Source organism: Phyllobates terribilis, unplaced genomic scaffold (assembly GCF_046119375.1).
Source record: "Phyllobates terribilis strain yellow unplaced genomic scaffold, ASM4611937v1 Scaffold_1__5_contigs__length_1240528914, whole genome shotgun sequence".
Lineage (NCBI taxonomy): Eukaryota > Metazoa > Chordata > Amphibia > Anura > Dendrobatidae > Phyllobates > Phyllobates terribilis.
Genome location: NW_027362761.1, coordinates 1,146,981,994 through 1,147,003,129, shown reverse-complemented (window position 1 = coordinate 1,147,003,129; position 21,136 = coordinate 1,146,981,994). Strand labels below are relative to the sequence as shown.

The 21,136-nt window shown below is 41.9% G+C and overlaps 1 protein-coding gene across 1 annotated transcript in view; it reads left to right on the top strand.

Moving 5' to 3' along the window:
• The first annotated feature begins 10,392 nt into the window (after positions 1-10,392).
• The window catches only part of MAN2B2 (mannosidase alpha class 2B member 2), a 51,395-nt gene continuing 40,651 nt past the window's right edge, over positions 10,393-21,136 (top strand). Inside the window, exons 1-6 of the mRNA XM_073648106.1 lie at positions 10,393-10,572; positions 12,193-12,339; positions 13,212-13,317; positions 15,993-16,165; positions 18,881-18,996; positions 20,408-20,585. Of these exons, the coding sequence (XP_073504207.1) occupies positions 10,453-10,572; positions 12,193-12,339; positions 13,212-13,317; positions 15,993-16,165; positions 18,881-18,996; positions 20,408-20,585 (840 nt within the window). The 5' untranslated portion in view covers positions 10,393-10,452. The remainder of the gene's footprint in view (positions 10,573-12,192; positions 12,340-13,211; positions 13,318-15,992; positions 16,166-18,880; positions 18,997-20,407; positions 20,586-21,136) is intronic.

Sequence of the window (21,136 nt, the reverse complement as noted above, 5' to 3'; positions counted from 1 at the left end):
ACTCAACGGGTGGCGTAGTCGATCAAATTAACATCTACTGCCATAGACTGCCACTTAGTTTGACACCCTGGGCACGGACCGGGTCACCGCCACGAGACTACTACCCCCATCTGATCCGGATCCGGGTAAGCTCCCCCGTGCGCGCGATGCCGCGCGAAGCAGCAGGCCCAGGGGCGCGTCATATACTTAGCCATTACTGGTTATTAACAAAGGTTGACCCCCCCAAAAAAATTGCATGGGGTCACCCTATTTTAAATAACCAGCAAAGGCTAAACAGACAGCTGCTGGTTGATATTAACCCCTTAATGACCGGTGCATTTTCTGTTTTTGCGTTTTCATTTTTTGCTCCCCTTCTTCCCAGGGCCATAGCCTTTTTATTTTTTGGTCAATATGGCTATGTGAGGGCTTATTTTTGTGGGACGAGTTGTACTTTTAAACGCCATCACTGGTTTTATCATATCATTTACTGGAAAACAGGAAAAAAAATTCCAAGTGCGGTGAAATTGCAAAAAAAATGCAATTCCACGGTTGTTTTTTGGTTTGTTTTTTTTACTACGTTCACTGAATGCTAAAACTGACCTGTCATTATTATTCTCCAGGTCATTATGAGTTCGTAGTCACCAAACATGTATAGGTTCTTTTTTATTTAAGTGGTGAAGAAAAAATCCAAAGTTTGCTAAAAAGAAAAAAAAGATGGCGCCATTTTCCGAGACCCGTAGCGTCTCCATTTTTCGGGATCTGGGGCCGGTGAGGGCTTATTTTTGGCGCGCCGTGCTGACATTTTTATTGATACAATTTTGGGGTAGATCCGATGTTTTGATTGCCCGTTATTGCATTTTATTTGAATGTTGCGACGACCAAAAAAATGTAATTCCGGCGTTTAGAATTTTTTTCTCGTTACGTCGTTTACAGATCGGATTAATTATTATTTTTATATTGATAGATCGGGCGATTCTGAACGCGGTGATACCAAATATGTGTATATTTTTTTTTTTAATTTTATTTTGAATGGGACAAAAGGGGGGGAGGGGGCGATTTAAATTTTTTTATTTTTTTCATATTTTTAAAAACATTTTTTTCCACTTTCTGCATGCTTCTATAGTCTCCATAGGACTAATACGCCCCAGGCCAGTAAGGGGTTAATAGCCTAGGAAAGGGCCATGGATATTGGCCCCCTACCAGACTAAGAACATCAGTCCTCAATCGCCACAGATATTGTGCATCCATTAGATGGATCCGTGTGCCGTGCAATTTTTGCCTTGCACCCACTGACGTGCATTGGCGAGTCTTGTTCTATATACTCACAGCATGCTGCGATTTTTTTCTCAGTCCGATCTGAGAGGAAAAAAAAACAAAAACGCAGATGAGCACAGAATCATTGACTAACACTAGTCAGAGTGCAATCCGATTTTTTATCAGATTGCACTCGTCTGTTTTAACCGCAGATGAGTATGAGCCCTTAGAAAGTATTTTGCCCCATTAGTGTCCCCTTAGGCTATGTGCCCACGTTGCGGAAATGAAGCATATTTTTTACGCTTCTCCCTGGCAGGAAAAACGCATTTTACATGCGGTTTTCCCGCCAGGTAGAAGCGTTTGTCAAGCGTCTTTGCATGCATTTCTGCACGCGGGTTATCAAGCACTTTTCTAAGCGATTTTAGCATCACTTGGAAAAGTGCTTGACAACTTGTTCACACTATATAAATCCATGAAACCAGCATGGATTTATAGTAGTGTGATCAAGTTAGTTAAAAAAAAGAATAAAAATGGTAAAAAAAAAAAAAGAAGTTTATACTCAGCTTCCGATGTCTTCCCGGTGTTTTGTCTGCTCCGTCCAGTGTCTTGCACTGCTTGCGGTAGTGTGAAGGACCTGCGGTGACGTCATTGAGCCATGTGATGGGTCACATGACCCAGTGACGTCATGGCAGGTCCTTCACATCAACGCGAACATTGCAAGACACTGGACGGAGCAGACAAAACACCGGGAAGACATCGGTAGGTGAGTATAAACTTTATTTTTTATTTTAAATTCTTTTTTTTACAGTTTTCTATGGTACCCAGGTCTGGATGACTTGGGTACCATCCGCACATAGAAACGCACATAATCCGTGAGTACAAATGTACTGACACGGATTATATGCGTCTCAATGCAAGTCAATGGCGGCGTTTATGCTGCATGTCCGCAAAATTAATGGACATGCTGCGGATTTTTGAGCGCAGCATAAACGCTGCGGAAAAATCCGCAGCATGGGCATTGAAAGTGCGGCTTGTCATTGGGGACCATGGGGTGCGGATTACCAAGCGTTTCCCAAGCGTTTATGCTGCGGAAATTCTGCAGCATAAACGCTTGTAAAACGCTACGTGGGCACGCAGCCTTAAAAAGTAACGATGCTCCCTCAAAAAGTAACAATGCCACCCTTGATGTGTCCTTCCGTAAAAAAATAAAGATTATGCTCACCTAATGCAGAGCTCTTTCCCCCCGCACATAGGCGGTGCAGTTGCAGTGATGTCATTGCGCTGCCTGCACAGGGACGCCATAGGCCTCCAGCAGCTTGCAGCATACAGAGCACAGAGTGGTGCAGAGAGTTTATAGCTCCCTGATCAACCACAAGAATCAACTGTTTCGGCTTCATTTGTTAAATGCAGCGGATTTTATGCGTGAAAAAAAAAGCACGCAGCATTTATGCTACTTGGGAGCATGGCCTTGCACTGAAAAGCATGGCCGCTTTTTGCAAACATGCATGGTAATCCACTTTCAAAGAATTGTGAATTTGTGTATTTGCTGTCCTGGCGTTCTCTCTCCTGCTACAGCTGTTCTTTCAGACCATCATTTCTTATCTGCCGCCAGCGGATAAAAGAGATAATTTGAGTCTATTATCCCCCGCACGCTGGAGGCAGGATGCCACTTGACTGTCACTAATAACAACGTCGACCACGATCCCCTTTATGAATGTTAATTGTTTTTTGTTTTTTTAATAATGCGCCATATTCACAATGTGTCATCTCAGAGAGGAAACGCTGCGCAGAGCAGCCGGGATGTATTCACCAAAAGGAAGAAGTTTAGTCGCCATTCAGACAGAGCAGGTCAGACAGAAATGTCATCATTCAGGACTACACTGTGCTTTCGTTTTTAAATATTTACTTTTAATTAAAATGTGAACGATGATTTCTCTTTCAAATATTTGATCAATCGAAAAGTTTAAAATCTATAAGTTTAAAATTTGGTATACAACTTAGGTACTTTGTGTCAATTATATTACCGCACATGATTGAAAACAATGACATATAACCTCAGTACAGTAATAAAAAAAATGGGGACAGCCAAAACCAAGAGAAAAAAAAAGAGGGGATGGGGTAGATAATATGGATGAGGGAAGGAAGAGGTACATGAAAAATGAGGAGGAAGGGACCAGGAGTTGATTCGATATGACGTATTATGGTATATACACTACGTTCCAAATTATTATGCAAATGATATTCTTCTCAGATTTTTCTAAATAGTTGATGCAAATGAGTCAGTGTAATGACGTTAGAGTGGGGTCAGTCTGGTCATCTGGAAATTCTGGCGCATACCTGAAGGGCCTGTCCTGTCCTGAGCCACCTTGTTTGCTACGCTGTTAACAGTAGCAGCATCCTCAAGACGGTGATACTGTTAACAGTTGTGAAAGTACACAAAGCCGCCGGCTCTGCACTTACCCTGGCTGCCTGTGGCCTGCTGGAAGCCGGCACCAAACAGTGGACGTTGGCGGTGCAAAGACATCACTGCAACGCGCCGCCAGCTTTCACTGTGAGAATGGATAGAAGAGGAGACAGATGCTGTGGAGGACGAGTAGTCTGGATTAGGTGAGTATAAGGATTTTTTTTTATTTTTGGGGGGCTGTGGGAGACCATCATATTATATAGGGTGCTGTGGGTTGAACCATCATAGTACTTAAGGGGCTGTGGGGTGGACCACCATACTATATAGGGTGCTGTTGGGAGCACCATCATACTACATAGAGGGCTGTTGGAGGGACCATCATACTATATGGGGGACTGTTGGGGAGACCATCATACTATATAGGGTGCTATGATTTGGCCCATCATGCTAAATAGGGGGCTATGAGGTAAACCATCATATTATATGGGGTGCTGTTGTGTGTACCATCATAATATATAAGGAGCTGTGGGGTGAACCATCATACTATACAGGGGTCTGTGGGGGACCATCATTCAGTACTGGGGCTATGGAGGATCTTCATAATGTATGGGAGATCTATCATACTGAGTGGGGTGGCTGTGGGGGACCTTCTTACTGTGTAGGCTGGTTGTGGTGGACATTATACTGTGTGGGGTGGTTGTGGTGGACATTATACCGTGTAGGGTGGTTGTGGTGGACATTATACCGTGTGGGGTGGTTGTGGTGGACATTATACTGTGTGGAGGTCTATGGGGTACATTATACTATGTTGGCGCTGTGGTGACCATCATACTATATGGGGTGGTTATGGGGGACATTATACTGTATGGGGGCTGTGGTGTCATTATACGATGAACATCACACTTAATATAGGGGCCTGTGGTGCCCCTCATACTTTATATTGGGGGCTGTTGTAGATACCATACTGTATGGGAGGCTGTGCTGACAATCTTACTGTGTGGCGTGCTGTGGGGCATCATACTTTTGTGTAAGGCTTGTGGGACAATCATACTGTGTGGGGGCATAATACTCTATGGGGGTCATGACAGGGGTATCATAGTGAGTGAAATCACTTAGTGGCTTCAGTAGGGGTAAAATAACTGTATAAGTGCTGCAATACATTTCCTTCTCCCTTTCTTCAAAAGTGGGAAGGTATGCTCTTTTTTAACTGTGATGTGATAGGACTTTTTTTCTACCTTTTCTCTGATTGTTCCTCACCTGGTTGTGGCTCCCACTCCTGAGAAAAAATACTGACCGAATACTGACCAAATACTGATAGTGGGGCAGTGGCCTTATATGGTCACTGATTGGTGGTGATTAGTGATGATCGAGTATGTTCGGTTAACCCTTTCAGCGGGTATCCTTGGGCGAGTACAGAGTATCTTCAGTGTACTCGGTGATATGTTTGAATGACTCCCGTGTGCATGATTTGCAACTGTTTGACAGCTTTAATATATGTGAGGAATGCTTAAGAAACAGGCATTCCTCACATGTATTAAAGCTGTCAAACAGTCGCAAATCATGCACACGGGAGTGATTGAAACATATCACCGAGTACACTGAAGATACTCAGTACTCGCTCGAGCATACTCGCCAAAAGGGTTAACCGAACATACTCGCTCATCACTAGTGGTGATATCAGTCCTAGTTCAGTGGACTTGGTTAACCCCTTAAAAGCCCAAGACGTATTAATAAGTACCTGCGCCCTGGGCTTTAAGAGCCAGGTATGCATTAATACGCCCTGTTGATTTCGCCCGTACACAAGTCGATCGCAGCATTGCGGGGGCAAGGGGAGGTGATCGCGATACTCACCTCTCCTGCCGGATGTTGCCATGATGACCCGATGTCATCATGACAACATACGGGTCACCAGACAGCAGGAAGATACTTTGGTCATGCACAGTGCATGACCAAAGTATCTTCTGCATCGGCATCGCTGACTGCCTGTATAGCACAGGGATGATGCTCCATCCCTATGCTATACAGGCGGTCAAAGCAAAAAAAGTGAAAGTCCCATAGTGGGACAAAGTATAAAAGTAAAATGTTTAAAAAAAAAATAAATAAAATTTTTGTAAAGATATAAAAAAAAAATAAAAAAAAATAATCCACCAAAAATAAAAATATAATGTACCCATCAATAAATATTATTATGAAAAAAACAAAACAAAACAATAAAAGTACACATATTTGGTATCGCCGCGTCCGGAATGACCTGACCTATAAAACTGTCCCACTAGTTAACGCCTTTAGTGATCACGGTAAAAAAAGCAAACAAAAAAAACGAAGCAAAAAACAATGCTTTATCATCATACCGCCAAACAAAAAATGGAATAACACGCGGTCAAAAAGACGAATATAAATAAAAATGGTACTGCTGAAAACGTCATCTTGTCCCACAAAAAACAAGCCATCATACAGCTCCATCAGCCGAAAAATAAAAAAGTTCTAGCTCTCAGAATAAAGCGATGCAAAAAATTTTTTTTTTCTATAAAATTGCTTTTATTGTGTAAAAGAGCCAAAACATAGAAGAACGATATAAATGTGGTACCGCTGTAAACGTACTGACCTAAAGAATAAAGCTGCCTTATCAATTTTACGACACACTGAGCAGCATAAATTAAAAAAAAAAACAACAATTCCTGAGTGGTTGGCTTTTGTTTATTCTGCCTCCCAAAAATCAGAATAGAAAGTGATCAAAAAAGTCACGTGCCTGAAAATGGCACCAATAAAAACGTCAACTCATCCCGCAAAAAACAAGCCATCACATGACTCTGTCAGCCAAAATATGGAAAAATTATAGCTCTCAAAATATGGCGATGCAAAAACTAGATTTTACAAAAAAAATTAATCTTTTAGTGTGTGACAGCTGTCATAAAAACCTGATATGATTTTGGTATCGCTGTAGTCGCACGGACCCGAAGAATAAAGTCGTCTAATCACTTATACCGCACGAGGAACGGCGTAAAAAATAAACTCTAGTGTTAGGGTTAGGGTTGTGCTAGGGTTAGGGTTGGGCTAGGGGTGGGCTAGGATTTTTTTCAAAAGTAAAAAAAAAAAAAGACGATATGGCGACTAGTGTTGAGCGCAAGTGCTTGCTACTTGAGTTTGCATCGGGTGCTCGGGTATGCACTGGAGTATCGCGGGTGCTTGAGTGACATGCTCGAGTCTCCGCCCCTTATGCTTCGAGGCCAAAAAAAAACTCGCGGGGATTGCCTGCCATGCACGAGCGATCCCTGCATGTTTTTTTGGGGGTGTCTAATAACCGTGAAACGTGCGGGCGGGGACACGAGCATGTCACTTGAGCACGCGCGATACATGGTGCATACCCGAGTACCTGATGCAAACTCAAGTAGCGAGCTCTTGCGCTCAAGACTAATGACAACTTATTCAATACGATGACCTAATGTTATCAAATTCTGTGTCGTACCTCTGGGTTCAAAATGTTCACTATACCCCTTGATAAAATCCATGAGGAGTGTAGTTTCTAAAATGGGGTCACTTGTGGGAGGTTTCCACTATTTAGGCACATCAGGGGCTCTCCAAATGCGACATGGCGTCCGCTCTCGATTCCAGCCAATTTTGCGTTCAAAAAGTCACACGGTGCTCCTTTCCTTCTGAACTCTGCCGTGCACCCAAACACTGTATTTTCCCCACATATGGGGTATTGGCGTACTCAGGAGAAATTGCACAAAAGTTTTTGGGGTCCATTTTCTCCTCTTACCCTTGTGAAAATAAAAAAATTGGGGCTAAAACATCATTTTTGTGGAAAAAGTTAGATTGTTTTATTTTCACGACTCCATGTTATAAACTTCTGTAAAGCATTTGGGGGTTCAGGGTACTCACCACACATCTAGATAAGTTCCCTGAGGGGTCTAGTTTCCAAAATGGTGTCACTTTTGGGGAGTTTCCACTGTTTAGGCACATCAGGGGCTCTCCAAACGCAACATGGCGTCCGCTAATTATTCAAAAAGTCAAATGGCGCTCCTTCCCTTCAGAGCCCTGCCGTGCACCCAAACAGTGTTTTTTCCCCACATATGGGGTATCTGCGTGCTCAAGCGGAATTGCATAACAAATTGCATGGTGCAATTTCTCCTGTTACCCTCATGAACATTCAAAATTGGAGGCTGAAAAACCTTTTTGTTGCAAAAATGTGAAAATTTTATTTTTATGGCTCAATGTTCTAAACTTCTGTGAAGCACATGGGGGTTCAAGGTGCTCACCACACATCTAGATAAGTTCCCTGAGGGGTCTAGTTTCCAAAATGGTGTCATTTGTGGAGGGTTTCCACTGTTTAGGCACATCAGGGGCTCCCCAAACGCAACATGGTGTCTGCTAATTATTCAAGCAAATTTTACATTCAAAAAGTCAAATGGCGCTCCTTCCCTTCCGAGCCCTGCCATGCGCCCAAACATTGTTTTTTCCCCACATATGGGGTATCTGCGTGCTCAGAGGAAATTGCACAACGTATTTTTGGGTCCATTTTTTCCTGTTACCCCCGCGAAAAAAAAAAAATGGGTCTAAACTAACATTTTTGTGAAAAAAGTTAAATGTTAATTTTTTTCTTCCACATTCCAAAAATTCCTGTGAAGCACCTGAAGGGTTAATAAAGTTCTTGAATGTGGTTTTGAGCACCTTGAGGGGTGCAGTTTTTAGAATGGTGTCACTTTTGGGTATTTTCTGTAATAAAGACCCCTCGAAGTGACTTCAAATATGATGTGGTCCCTAATAAAATGGTTTTGTAAATTTTGTTGGAAAAATGACAAATCGCTGGTCAATTTTTAACCCTTATAGCTCCCTAATAAAAAAAAATTTGGTTCCAAAATTGTGCTGATGTAAAGTAGACATGTGGGAAATATTATTTATTAACTATTTTGTGTGACATATCTCTCTGATTTAAGGGCATAAAAATTACAATTTTGAAAATTGCAAAATTTTCAAAATTTTCGCCAAACTTCAGTTTTTTTCACAAATAAACGCAAGTGACATCGAAGAAATTTTACCACTAACAAGAAGTACAATATGTCATGAAAAAACAGTCTCAGAATCAGGGGGATCCGTTGAAGCGTTCCAGAGTAATTACCTCATAAAGTGACAGTGGTCAGAATTGTAAAAATTGACCTGGTCATTAACGTGCAAACCACCTTTGGTTGTAAAGAGGTTAAAGTAGTTGTCCAAGCTTGAAGTTAGGGTATGTGCCCACGATGCGTATTTCATGCGTATTTTGTGCGGAAATTTCCGCAGCGTAAACGCATGATATACGCATGTTAAGCCCTCTGCCATGGTCCCCTATGTAATTCCGCAATTGTAATGCCCATGCTGCGGAATTTTCCGCAGCGTTTTTGATGTGCGGAAAATTCCGCAGCATGTCAATTCTTTGTGCGTTTACGCCTGCGGAATTGCCATCTACAATGCAGTAGAAAACGCAAGGCAATTGCGCATGTGCAAAACGCGCGAATGACGCGCAAAAAACGCATGCCAAATTCCGCATGCGTTTTTCCGGAAAAATGACATGCGGAAATGAAGAGCAAATTTCCGCTTCATTTGCATCATCGTGGGCACATAGCCTTAGAGTCTGCAGTGACTCTATGTGATGTCAGACTTCTGAATCCTTGCAGAGCTCGCGCACTGTGAGGATTCTCCGGTGCCGGCGCTGGGAGTTCGTGATCATGTGCAGTGGTGTAACTTGAACAGCATGGACCCCAATGCAAAACCTCTAATGGGGCCCCCAATTATTGCAAATCTTTAATAACATTGGTCTTTTCATATAGGTCAAAGGGACTGTTGGGATCCCCAAGACTCCAGGGCCCGGGTGAGATTGCAACCCCTGCATCTACTGTAGTTACGACCCTGATCATGCAATTTGTATTCATGCGGTTACATGCTAACTAGATGTTCATGGCCTCGCTCAATGCGTTTTTTCCACATTTTTTCCTGCATGTTTTTGCCATGGACAAAAGTAGCGTTTTACAGGACCAGCAAAGCTAATGAGATTTTGAAAATCTCTTGCACACGCTGCTTATTTTGTTTCCTTGCAGATTTCCCTGCTAAATGCCGGTTCTTTCAGCATTTTTGCAAAGTTTTCCATTCATTCAAATGAATGGGGAAAAATGCAAGTCAAGATGAATGACAAATGCATGAAAAAAAACATATTTTACCCGGCGTTTTTCCTTCCAACACTCCAGAAAAAATCTGCTGCAAATACACAACGCTGAAATTTCTGTGCGGATTCTCCCCATAGAATTATATTAGACGTGGAAAATCTGTAGATAAAAACATGTAAGCGGCACATGACCGCAGCAACAAAGTTATACCAAATACCAGGAAGTATCAAAAACAAAGCAGCTTTATATAAAACATGACATAGCAAAAAGAGGGAAAAATGCAGCGTCAAAAATGCAATAAAAATGCCTGAAAACCCCCCCCCCCCGCAAGTAACCTAATTAAAATAATAGGTGCCAAAAATCTGTAGCGTCAAAAACTCCCAAAAAACTGATTGTGTGAACACAGCCTCCTCGTGTTATTTCAATGGCGTTTTTTGTCTCCATTTACTATGTTACTTTCCCTTAGACACTTGTTCCTCACTATGGCCATTATACAGTGTAGTCAGAACTCACTGGGATCCTTATTTCCAGCCTCACATAGATATTACAGAAGCACAGCGCCTCAGTAGGAGTGGAACGCGTTTGAGCTACTTTGCCTCCTTCCGCTTGCCGTAGACTCCGCTTAGTCCTGTGTGATACATTGTTGCAGTGCAGTGTACAGGTTGTGTCACTAGGATGGGGCAGCTGCTGCTCCTGCTCCTCTCCCTGTGTGGAGCTGTCAGCTCTTTAGGCCTCATTCAGGTGTTTGTCATCCCCCACAGTCACATGGACGTCGGCTGGGTGTATACAGTGCAGGTACAGCCATAGTCTATGTGTATATTATATATTATGCAGTCAGTGTTATTAATAGGGAAATCAGCTGACACACAGTTTAGATCACATGACACATGGAGATGTTGGTTTCACTTTCTCCACACTTTATATGTTGTTCCAGTCTACCATAACCTGCAGCATGTATGTAGCAGCAATGCCTGCTGGGAGTTGTATTGCCACAGGTAACAGGAGGTTGCACAAGATTAAAGGGGTTGTCCGAGACTTTTATATTGATCGACTATCTTTGATATAGGTCATAAATATCTGATCAGTGAGTGTATCCCCACCCATGAACTCTTCCTGGAGGTGGCTTAAGGCTATGGCCCCACTATCAGTATTTGGTCAGTATTTTTTCTCAGGAAAGGGAGCTTAAACCAGGAGTGGGTGATAAATACAGAATTGGTGACTTGTTTCTATTATACCTTTTCTCTGATTGTTCCTCACCTGGTTTTGGCTTCCACTCCTGAGAAAAAATACTGACCGAATACTGACCAAATACTGATAGTGGGGCCATGGCTCAGTTGCAGAGCTGCACAGCACAGCTCCGTCAACGGTATAGTGACCGTGGCTGGTGCTGCACGGATCCACAGTACGCGGCCACTATAAAGTTGATGGAGCTGTGCTTTGCAGGTCTTGGGATTTCTGGGGGACTCAGCGAGTTGACTCCCAGCGATCAACACGTTATCCCCTATCCTATAGCAAGGATATCACCCGAGTGCAGTGCAATTCCAGCTGATTTCAGTAACAGAGGAGATGGAGACATTAATTTCTCCGTCTCCTCCACTGCTTTGCTGTGACTCTCTTGCGAGAGGATCAGAGCACTGACACTAGGTAGCAGACAAACCCTTTTTAACCCTTTACATACTCCCCTATGGCTGATGTCCTCCACTGAGTTGACTTATAAATGCAAAAACAGAAAAACACATCAGGGTAGATATACATTCAAATGGATTCTAAATCAAAACCCGATGTAAGACCAATATATGTATTGACGAAGGCAGCTGTGCCTAAACGTGCGTCGGGGTGAGCGCCAGCAAGGAACGCCACATACTTTAGGTGTAAGTAACCATGTGTTATCTAGTGTGACTTCACAGCCTATTTCTTTTTTGTTTTGTCTGCCTATTAGGACTATCCTTGCATATGCACCTTATGAGACCTAGCACCTGATATATTTTTTGGCTACATTTGACCACATACATATTAAATATAATGATTAGAACTTTAAATTGTGATATCTTGTAGTCTCCATTGGTCTTCTAAGCATTTGCACTTTATATATCATCTGTGGATTAATTTTAGATCATTGATTGGCAGCCTGTTTGACATTTCCTAAATGTGGATTTTGTACTATTATGTTCCTCGCTCGTGCCCCTGTTTCTTTTGTTTTCTTTGGTTTTTTTTTTTGACCATTGTCCCCTGTTACTATGCATTCCCCCCTTTTCTATCTATGATCATGAATTAATAAATATTTATCTGTATTAGATAATTTTGTGGATCTTTATTCTAAACTTTGTCTCTCTGGTTTGTTTCTGAGTTGACTTATGTAGTCCTGTCTGTTCATATTTTCTTGTTTTAATAAAATACAGAATGCTATATTTTCAGGAGAGCATGCATGCCTACGCCGCCAATGTCTACACCACAGTCGTGGATGAGCTGATGAAGGCCAAGTATCGCAAGTTCATTGTGGTCGAGCAGGAATTTTTCCGCTTATGGTGGGATATGGTGGCAGGAGAAGTGCAAAAGCAGCAGGTAATCTAAGGGATAACACTAATACCAAAGACTGGGTCTATTGCACTCACCTACGTTTATGTTTTTTTTTTTTTTTTCCTCCTTTTTCCAAACTCGTACTTGTGGAGGACAGATGGAAATGGATTTATATACCTTCCGTAGAGCTACTCCATAGCAAATCATTCATGAAGCTCCTAAGTTTCAGTCTGTAATCTTCATTTCTTTGTTCGTTTTCATACCTTCTGATATGCAGTTTACACTTGTGGGATTGTCCCTCTCAATAATATAGGCTGGATGTGAGCTCTGTGTGTAAATCGGGTCTTCACTTGCTTTCATGTAGCAGCAAAGCTTCCATCCTGCACTTATTTTCTTTGTGTGGTTTCTATAGTCTGTTTTCTCTGCCCTCCCTGAAGCTGTAGATACTTTTCTCCTCTCTACACATTATGGAGATCTGAGTACAATGCTCATCCCCTCTTGCAGCTAAGTCTAAGGCCTCATTTAGACAAACTTGTTGCACGTTTGTGTTCTTTCTGTGCTTTTCACAGATAGGACACGTATCCATTATAATCTATGTTGCTATCTACATGTCTATGTTTTTTCGCTGTGTGTTCGTGCTTAAATCATGGAAATATGTCTATTTTTTTTTTCCCGGCAGCACAGATGAAAAGTGACAATGCAAGTCTATGATATGATAACATTTGACACCCAACGGGTAGCGTCACAGGTCCTGATCCTTTAAATGAGGGTCTTGTACTTTAATCGCTTGGCGTCAGTTCCACTCAGCCTGCACTAGCGGGAATGGCTGGATAATGCCCAAAAAGTATATATGTATTCAGATAAATACAGCTATTGCCGTTCTGCAGCCCATCCTCATTTCCTTCTGGTGTTCACAGGTGCATCAGTTGGTACAGGAGGGACGATTAGAGTTCATTATTGGTGGACAAGTGATGCACGATGAAGCTGTTACTGCAGTAGATGATCAGATATTACAGCTAACAGGTATCTATCTACTCCTTACACTATGGGAAAAACTTAGCCCATTGCTTTGTTCTCCACAGTGTCTTTAAGAAATTAGAGTTTGAAATCTGATTGGTTACCAGAGGCCTAATTCAGATTTCTTGGACTACAATGCAAAACCAGTAACTCTTACCATGGTCCATTTAGTATAATGGTGTCTTCATATGCAGGACTTCTATATGACTGGTACTCTATAGACTTTCCTGTTGGTTGCTATGATAAATTGCACTCCCACAAAGTTTTTATTTTATTAAATGTGTGTATGTGTAGTGTAGTGTGAGTGTATTAATATACTCGCCTACTGGCACTTTTGGGGGATCCAGCGTTGTTCTGTTCCTCTTCTCGGTGACATCACTGCTCTTCATAGAGAAAATCAACACTAAGTGAACACCTGCTGCTCAGATAAAAAAAGGCACCCGTAGACTGTGTCAAATTAAGTTATTCCTAAAAAGTACACACCGTGCGTTGAAGTCCACATAAAGATAAAAATGGATACACAATAGGCACAGTTAAACAAGAAAAACATTGGTTCCCCCAATTGCATACCCCCAATAGTCCCTGGTAAATTCCCCACTGCAGGGCTGTGGAGTCGCTAAGCCTAACCTCCCAGTCCTCAATTTCCTTGACTCCCAACTCCACAGCACTGCCTCACTACTGAGCGTGTACATAAAGTGCAGCACACATTCATCTCACTGCTTCACTACTGAGCGTGTACATAAAGTGCAGCACAGATTCATCTCACTGCCTCACTACTGAGCGTGTACATAAAGTGCAGCACAGATTCATCTCACTGCCTCACTACTGAGCGTGTACATAAAGTGCAGCACACATTCATCTCACTGCTTCACTACTGAGCGTGTACATAAAGTGCAGCACAGATTCATCTCACTGCTTCACTACTGAGCGTGTACATAAAGTGCAGCACACATTCATCTCACTGCCTCACTACTGAGCGTGTACATAAAGTGCAGCACAGATTCATCTCACTGCCTCACTACTGAGCGTGTACATAAAGTGCAGCACACATTCATCTCACTGCTTCACTACTGAGCATGTACATAAAGTGCAGCACACATTCATCTCACTGCCTCACTACTGAGCGTGTACATAAAGTGCAGCACAGATTCATCTCACTGCTTCACTACTGAGCGTGTACATAAAGTGCAGCACAGATTCATCTCACTGCCTCACTACTGAGCGTGTACATAAAGTGCAGCACAGATTCATCTCACTGCCTCACTACTGAGCGTGTACATAAAGTGCAGCACAGATTCATCTCACTGCCTCACTACTGAGCGTGTACATAAAGTGCAGCACACATTCATCTCACTGCCTCACTACTGAGCGTGTACATAAAGTGCAGCACACATTCATCTCACTGCTTCACTACTGAGCATGTACATAAAGTGCAGCACAGATTCATCTCACTGCCTCACTACTGAGCGTGTACATAAAGTGCAGCACAGATTCATCTCACTGCCTCACTACTGAGCGTGTACATAAAGTGCAGCACAGATTCATCTCGACTAAAAGCCGAGACCCTTAGATCAGGAACAGAACAGACATTTATAGGACATTTCATAACTTTACCAAATTCTTATAAAAAAAAAAAAAGTTACAGCACATCCTGAATTGTACTAATGAACTCAATTTATTAGATATTTTAGGAATCTGAGTTGGTCCATTTTTTACCGACTCCATCAAAATGGACTGGTGGTACGGGTGCACTGGAAACCAGTGTTGTAGTTCACTTACTGGGGTTGAATTAGAAGAATGTCCCAGCAATGGAGTCCCAAGTTGAGAATCAAGAGGAAAAACGGAGGAGATCTTTATACTCCTTTTGCACTAGTAAGGACACGTTCAGTATTTGGTCAGTATTTTATATCAGTATTTGTAAGCTAAAACCAGGAGTGGGTGATAAATACAGAAGTGGTGACGTGTTTCTATTATACTTTTCTTCTGATTGTTCCACTCCTGGTTTTGGCTTACAAATACTGAGGAAAAATGCTGAACGTGGCCAAGAGTTCAGTTGAGTTTACTGGCAGCCGAGTCACTGCTCGACTGTTAGTAATGGCAGATGAAAGAATAGTGACCCGACCCCTTCCTCACCCGACGTAAACCATATTGAGAACTTGTGGGCCCTTCTTAAACGGGAGAAAAAAAACATCACCTCTCTGACCAGTGTCTGGGACTGTGATTGGTGCTGCCCAAAATGGTGATCGTTAACAGATTAAGACTTCATGGATGGAGCCTATAACTGAAGGGCAGTTGTATTATTCTATTGGTCCCTGATATATATATTTTTTTCAGAAATGTATTTTTGTACATTCTGAGCTGTTTGATTATTCTCACTTTAACAGATGAGAATAAACAATTGAGATGTGAAATTAATATTTTCATTTAGTTGCATAATAATTCTGCACACAGATATTCTCCTGAGAGACAAATCCTCACTTTTATTTACTTAAATGTTCAGTTTTCAGATTTTATTATCTGTTTGGATTTACCTACAGCACTCGAGTTGTTCAATAATAAAATGAATCATCAAAAATAAAAATTGCCTAATAATAATGCACACAGTGTCAACATTCAGGTTATGTAGAGTTGATTAGATACTAATAAACACTGTATAATACTATACATCTGTCTCTCTACAGAGGGCCACGGCTTTTTGTATGAAACATTTGGAGTAAGGCCTCAGTTTTCTTGGCACGTTGATCCCTTCGGAGCATCTGCCACCTCACCTACCATATTTGCCATGGCTGGATTTAATGCCCACCTTATTTCCCGCATTGATTATGACAGTAAAGCTGCCATGCAGGATTCCAAGGTATGAATGTATTAGTATAATAAACAACTTATTTGTTATTACATCAATATATATGTGAAAACCTTCACAAATAGAAATTAACTGCAAAAAAGGAAATCCCAGAATATGTTTTTGTAAATGTGCTGAGATTTGCAGCGATGGGGTAGTAGTGCGTCCCTCTTCATTGTCTCTTCCCCATTCAAGTGAATAACACTGACTGCAGCTCCTTGGCGGGTTCACAGCTATATACGGAAAACTTATAAAGACTCGCAGCTCTACAGCAGATTTCAACCTCTTCATTCAAAGAGTGGGTGGGATTCCCAGAATTCAGCCTCCCACCCATCATGAAGCAATGGAATACTGTAGCAATATACTATACCTTTATAAGTTGGGAAATACCCCTTCAATACATGATGCAAAAAATATTTATATACATCTAGCATATAGTCATGAAGCACCCTGAATATGAAGCAGTGCATATTGATGGCTCATTTCCAGGATGATTCACCTAATTGGCTATATTGCCATTTTTTGCTCTACTTTACTGTTGCCCGATAGGACGTTCATTAGCAAATACTATTGCACTCACTATCTTAGTATTAGGATGTATTCACACAAGAAAATACTACACTAAGTCTGTAACTTCTGAGCTGAAACTTCACAATAGCCTGTTATAGTAGGACACATACCTAGTCTCTGGTATTCTATTATTTATATGCATTTTAAAATTATCCATTATTTATTTCATCTTTTCAGCTGCAGTTATATAGATATACTGTAATAATGTTACTTTGTACATTATATGTGTCAGGTATAAATTATTTACTGTAATACTACACTGTGTTCCAAATTATTATGCAAATAATATTTTCTCAGATTTTCCCAAATTACCTATATGAATTGCAGTCATTGTAATTTTCCAGTCAAATAACTATTAGAGTACAATTGAAAGGTTTTTGTACAAACTGCCTATGATAACAGAATATTTTTAAAAAAATAAAAAACTCAAAATGCATGTTCCAAATTATTATGCACCGCAGAGTTTTCAACCTTTTCATTTTAATAAAGCACAAAAAATGGTCATTTTTGAAATGATAAGCATTAGCAGGTTATTAGAAACTGAAATCAAACAGTTTTCAACTCAAAACTTTATTCTAGGTGATGTTACATTTGCACATAGGACCCCTTGTTCGAAAAGAGCTTCTGAACTCTCTCGTCCATTGAATTTGTCAGGTTTTGGATGGTTTCTGCTTCAATTGTTTTGCATGAGGACAGAATACCCTCCCAGAGCTGTTGCTTAGATGTGAACTGCCTCCCGCCATCATAGACACTCCTTTTGATGATGCTCCAGAGGTTCTCAATGGGGTTGAGGTCAGGGGAGCATGGGGGTCACACCTTAAGTTTGTCCCCTTTTATGCCCATAGCAGCCAGAGATGCAGATGTGTTATGTGCAGCATGAGACGGGGCATTATCATGCATGAAAATGATCTTGCTGCGGAAGGCACGGTTCTTCTTCTTGAACCATGGAAGGAAGTGCTGTTTGAGAAACTCAACATACATTATATAGTTCATCTTTACCCCTTCAGGGATCCTAAAAGGGCCGACAATCTCTCTCCCCATGATTCCAGCCCAAAACATTTCTCCACCTCCTCCTTGTTGGCGCCGTAGCCGTGTTTGCATGGGGTGTCCATCAACCAGCCATCCTCCACTCCATCCATCTGGACCATCGAGATCATTTCATGCATGATAATGCCCCGTCTCATGCTGCACATAACACATCTGCATCTCTGGCTGCTATGGGCATAAAAGGGGACAAACTTATGGTGTGGCACCCATGCTCCCCTGACCTCAACCCCATTGAGAACCTCTGGAGCATCATCAAAAGGAGTGTCTATGATGGTGGGAGGCAGTTCACATCTAAGCAACAGCTCTGGGAGGGTATTCTGTCCTCATGCAAAACAATTGAAGCAGAAACCATCCAAAACCTGACAAATTCAATGGACGAGAGAGTTCAGAAGCTCTTTTCGAACAAGGGGTCCTATGTGCAAATGTAACATCACCTAGAATAAAGTTTTGAGTTGAAAACTGTTTGATTTCAGTTTGTAATAACCTGCTAATGCTTATAATTTCAAAAATGACCATTTTTTTGTTCTTTATTAAAATGAAAAGGTTGAAAACTCTGCTGTGCATAATAATTTGGAACATGCATTTTGAGTTTTTTATTTTTTTAAAAATATTCTGTTATCATAGGCAGTTTGTACAAAAACCTTTCAATTGTACTCTAATAGTTATTTGACTGGAAAATTACAATGACTGCAATTCATATAGGTAATTTGGGAAAATCTGAGAAAATATTATTTGCATAATTGGAACACAGTGTATTACGTTGCACATTATATGTGTAGTCTGGTATAAATGACATACTATAATACTGCTATGTTGCACATTATATTTTTTTTATAAATCTATGTGGTGGCTGGAGAGGATTCTACCCTTTTATCCTCCATACTTTGGATGTAGCATTACATCCCCCTATGTGGGGGGGTCTCTTGTGGGGTTCCTGGGCGATGGGCCAGACTTTCCTTTTCAACTAGTATTGTTTCTCATAAAGAAAACAAGAGAATCATTAGTTGTTTGTTGTAATTGCCAGGAATGAGTCCTCACCATAAGCCGTGAATCTCCGGAGGTACGCAGCATGTCTTACTCTGAGGATATCCCTTTCTTTTCTCTTTGTAGAAGTTGCAGTTTGTTTGGCGAGGGTCTCGCTCCTTATCTGAGAAGCAGGAGATCTTCACACACGTCATGGACCAGTTCCGTTACTGTACCCCTTCTTACCTGCCATTTACCAACAGGTAGAGTAGTAGAAAGAAATGGGAAAAGTCTGTACCCCCCTGACACTCAGCACCCTGAAGATCTGTGAGTCCACAGGTCACCGCTGTCCCGCTGCAGAACCAGATCCTCTCTGCCTTGCTGCAAGTCTGCAGTATTCTTCCTGCCACTCTATTCAGACTCTGTGGCATGGAAGAACATAGCAGAGTGGCAGTGCCAATTCTCAACCTCCGATCCTTTACCTTTCCCCTAGATCAGGGATATCAAACTCAAACACACAGAGGGCCAAAATTAAAAACTTGGACAAAGTCGCGGGCCAACCAGTATACAGTATTATGGGCCCCGCATAGTCCTCCATACAGTATTATGGGCCCCGCATAGTCCTCCATACAGTATTATGGTGCCCGCATAGTCCTCCATACAGTATTATGGGCCCCTCATAGTCCTCCATACAGTATTATGGTCCCCACATAGGGGTGGTGGTTCTGGTGTCGCGGGCCAAATAAAACCACCTAGGGGGCCAGGTTTGGCCCACGGACCAGAGTTTGACATGTATGCCCTAAACGTTGTCTTGCAGGTGAGGTGACTGTGGCACAGTGTCGGGAGGAATGCCAGTGGTCCAACAATCACCTATCTAACTTTTATCATCTATCCAGTGGATAATCGAGAGATGCTTTAGGCTGAAGGTGGGCACCGTGCCTGGTGTAGTGTCATTCTAGAGATCAATGGGGCTCCCAGTACAAGAGCCCTCTGACATGTCTCAGCAACATGTTAGTGGTTGTCGCACAGTAAAAATCCTTTTTTATTAGGCATGGATTGATTAAAAATAGTAAGTGGAGACATACTCACCTTCCAGCACCTCCCGTGGATCCATTGCAGGCCACTCGGGAGGTCTGTGCCGACTCTTGAAGTCACAGCCAATTAGAGGGAACAACGATCAGGTGACGAGAAGAGCGTGTTGACAGGTGTTTCTCCGATGATGCACTCTCTAAGTCACCTGACTGCTGCAGTCAATCACAGACCACATCGGTGCTATGATTTCCAAACAGCACAGACCTCTTGATCCACCCACGGCACTGGAAAGTGAGAATGCTTTCTTTTATCATGCCTAAAAAGATAATATTTTACAGTCAGACAAACCCTTTGAGTGAAAATTCATGTGCCATCCTTTTGACAAATTAAATGGCTTCTCTGTTCAGGTTGGGACAGTGCATTAATCAATAGGACCCTGTAACGTGTACATGAATTGTACAGTCATTGAGAGGGGTTTCCAATCATTAACACCTTAACAGTGGAGATGGTCCGACTCCTCTGCCCTCTCCCACTTCGTCCAGGTGAATGGAAGAAGTGGCTGTGCATATGGAGGACTACCTGTGGTCAGGTCTATGGGAGGTAAATCCTCACATTATTGCCTATGGTTCCTCTTTCCTTTAGATCGGGATTTTACTGGAATGGCGTCGCCCTGTTTCCTGATCCACCAAAGGACGGGATTTATCCCAACATGAGTCTTCCAGTTACAAGTGACAGCGTTCACCAGTATGCAGAAACCATGGTGGAGAACATAAAGACCCGAGCTGCCTGGTTCAGAAGCAATGATGTCTTGTGGCCATGGGTAAATACAACTTCTGTCCTCTTCATCTCCTTCATAGTGTTTTATGCTTCATATTAGATGTCATGGCAAATACACTGTATAAATAAAGTGCCAAGACTCCCATATAATAAAGTAAGCTGCATGGGTAAAATATGTATAGACCAGCAAACTTAAAGGGGCTTTCTGACTATAGAACTGTACAGGCAATCCATGGGGTACAACATAAATGCCTGATATGTTAGCCCCTCGCCTATTGAGAATGCAGCAATCCAAAATGGATAATGGACAAGTAAGGCTTGGAATCGGCCCAAAAACGCTAGGGAATCCTTCTGCCAGCTAATGCAAGGAGAATCCTGAAGTGCTGTGCACATGATCAGGAATTTTCCTGTCATGATTTCCATTGCATTTAAATCTGCAGCATGTCAATTCTTTGTGCTTTTTTGCCACGTATTTCACCCATTGACTTCAAATGAGTAAGTCAAATCCGCAGCAAAAACGCAGGTATAAAAATATTTGCGGATTTGCTGCGGATTGTTGCTGCATATTTGACTGATTCAATTGAAATCAATGTG